Below are 3,016 nucleotides of genomic sequence, written 5' to 3' on the forward strand. Positions count from 1 at the left end.
AGGGCATTTTCAATATGAATGCCCTAGTTGGGATAAGCGAGTAAATTATGCAGAGATTAAGGAGGAAGATGAACTCTTGCTGATGGCTCATGTGGAGAGGAATGACTCCAAGCGTGAAGATGTGTGGTTTCTAGACAGTGGTTGCAACAATCATATGTGTGGCAACAAGAAATGGTTCGCTGACATTGATGAAGAATTCAAACACTCTGTGAAACTTGGCAACAATGCAAGGATGTCGGTGATGGGCAAGGGAAGCATCAGGTTAGAGGTGGATGGCTTGACTCAGGTAATCAGTGATGTTTACTTTGTTCCTGAATTAAGAAATAACCTGCTAAGTATAGGTCAATTGCAAGAGAAAGGCTTAGCCATTTTGATACAACATGGGGTTTGTAAAATTTATCATTCGAAGAGGGGACTCATTATGCAGACTCCAATGACCGTAAATCGCATGTTTGTACTTTTGGCTAATGTTGTGCTCACAGACTTCTCCACATGTATGCAAGCTTCTTTAGATAACCTATCACACTTATGGCACTGCCGTTATAGTCACCAAAATTTCAAGGGACTCAAAACATTGCATTATAGAAAGATGGTTAAGGGGCTGCCTCAAATCAAAGCTTCTGCAAGGGTTTGTCATGATTGCTTGGTGGGAAAGCAAAGTCGGGATTCAATTCCGAAGAGTAGCCAGTGGAGAGCCTCACAAAGATTACAGTTAGTGCACGCAGACATCTGTGGACCTATTGCACCGACTTCGAACAGTGACAAGAGGTATGTTCTGAGTTTTATTGATGATTTCAGCAGAAAGATGTGGGTTTACTTTCTAACCGAGAAGTCACAAGCTTCTACCATGTTCAAAAGATACAAGAGTCTAGTTGAAAAGGAAATTGGTTTCCCTATTTGTTGCTTGAGGACTGACAGAGGCGGAGAATTCACATCCAATGAATTCAACGAATTTTGTCAGTCTAATGGCATCAAACGCCAGCTCACCGCCGCCTACACCCCTCGACAAAACGGGGTGGCTGAGAGAATGAACCGGACGGTCATGAATTTAGTGCGTTGCATCTTGTCTGAGAAGAAGATTCCTAAGAATTTCTGGCCAGAAGCTGTAAATTGGGTCACTCATGTTCTTAATCGAAGTCCAACACAAGCTGTTCAAGATGTAATTCCTGAAGAAGCATGGAGCGGAGTCAAACCAAATGTTGGGTATTTCAGAGTCTTTGGCTGCATTGCTCATGTCCATATTCCAGATGTCAAGAGAACAAAGTTAGATGATAAGAGCTGCAAATGTGTTCTTCTTGGTGTGAGTGAAGAAACTAAGGGTTATAGGCTATACAATCCCTTAACAAAGAGGATTATTATAAGTAGAGATGTCGTGTTTGAAGATAATGAAAACTGGAATTGGGGGAGGAGTGCAGAGGACATAAAACTTGACGTGTTGGATTGGGGAGATGGTGATGAGAACTTGGAGGATCACAGTAACCATAGTGATGAGGAAATTGGAAATGACTTGCCGGCTGGTGAAGCTACTATTGAAGAAGCAACCAATAATTCCTCTTCAAGCAGCTCTTCTCAAGCAAGCCCACAAGCAATAGAGGAAGAAAGAGAAAGGAGGAAGCCTGTTTGGATGAGTGATTATGTGAGTGGAGTAGGTTTGGGATTGAGTGACGAAGAAGAAGAACTACACAACCTAGCTGTGTTTACCACAAATGAAGATCCGGTGGACTTTGAGGAAGCTGTGAGTCAGTCCAAGTGGAGATTAGAAATATTGAAGAAGGAGATTGAAGCTATTGTGAGAAATAATACTTGGGAGCTGATTGATCGGCGTTTAGGTGTGAAAACCATAAGAGTGAAATGGGTGTTTAAAACGAAGTACAATGAGAAGGGTGAAGTGGACAAGTGTAAAACTCGATTGGTGGCAAAGGGGTATGCTCAACGATTTGGCATTGATTACACAGAGGTGTACGCACCAGTGGCTAGATGGGATACCATAAGAATGATCATTGCATTGGCGGCACAAAAGAATTGGAGCATATATCAGTTGGATGTCAAAAGTGCTTTCTTGCACGGAGAACTCACAGAGGCTGTTTTTGTCGAGCAACCATAGGGTTTTGAAGTAAAGGGAGGAGAAAACAAGGTATACAAGCTCAAGAAACCGCTCTATGGGCTCAAACAAGCCCCTAGAGCATGGTATAGCAGGATTGAGAATTATTTTGTGAAGGAAGGGTTTGAGAAATGCGACTTTGAGCATACTCTGTTCATCAAAATGGGTGTAGGAGGTACGTGTTTAATTGTGAGTTTATATGTGGACGACTTAATTTTTACTGGCAATTGTGAGAAAATGTTTGTCAAGTTTAAAGAGTCCATGATGCAAGAGTTTGATATGAGTGATCTCGGCAAGATGAGGTACTTTCTTGGTGTGGAAGTATTGCAATGCACCGAAGGCATCTATATTAGCCAAAAGAAGTTTGCAAAGGAGTTGCTTGAAAGGTTTGGCATGGATGGATGCAGTTTAGTTCATAATCCGATAGCTCCTGGTGTGAAGATTGGAAAAGATGAAAATGGGGTTAGAGTGGATGCTACGGTATATAAGCAGATGGTGGGAAGCTTGATGTATTTAACCGTAACAAGACCAGACTTGATGTTTGTTGTGTGTATGGCTAGCAGGTTCATGGCAAATCCCACAGAGCTTCATTTTCAGATTGTTAAGAGAGTGTTAAGGTATGTAGGAGGAACTGTGGAGCTGGGAATCTTTTACAAGAGGAGAGGAGATGAGATGTTGCAAGCTTATACCGACAGCGACTATGCCAGAGATATGAGTGATAGGAAGAGCACGTCGGGGTATGTTTTCTCTTTAAGTGGAGGAGTTGTGTCTTGGATGTCGAAGAAACAACCTATTGTTACTTTGTCAACCACCGAGGCGGAGTATGTTAGCTGCCTCTTATGCCACACAAGGTATTTGGATGCAAAGAGTGTTGGAGAAGTTGGGACTCACACAAAACAGCAGTGTTACCATTAA

The 3,016-nt window shown here is 42.2% G+C and overlaps 1 protein-coding gene across 1 annotated transcript; it reads left to right on the plus strand.

Annotated features, from left to right (window-relative positions):
* The first annotated feature begins 2,338 nt into the window (after positions 1-2,338).
* Positions 2,339-3,016, plus strand: LOC112178088 (secreted RxLR effector protein 161-like). Its single transcript, XM_024316298.1, has one exon. The coding sequence runs from the start codon at positions 2,339-2,341 to the stop codon at positions 3,014-3,016; it is 678 nt and encodes a 225-aa protein (XP_024172066.1).

This window comes from Rosa chinensis, chromosome 7, assembly GCF_002994745.2.
Source record: "Rosa chinensis cultivar Old Blush chromosome 7, RchiOBHm-V2, whole genome shotgun sequence".
NCBI lineage: Eukaryota > Viridiplantae > Streptophyta > Magnoliopsida > Rosales > Rosaceae > Rosa > Rosa chinensis.

What these genes read in the sequence shown, in the direction of transcription:
- LOC112178088 (XM_024316298.1), top strand. Translation starts at nt 2,339, where the DNA reads ATGTTTGTCAAGTTTAAAGAGTCCATGATGCAAGAGTTTGATATGAGT.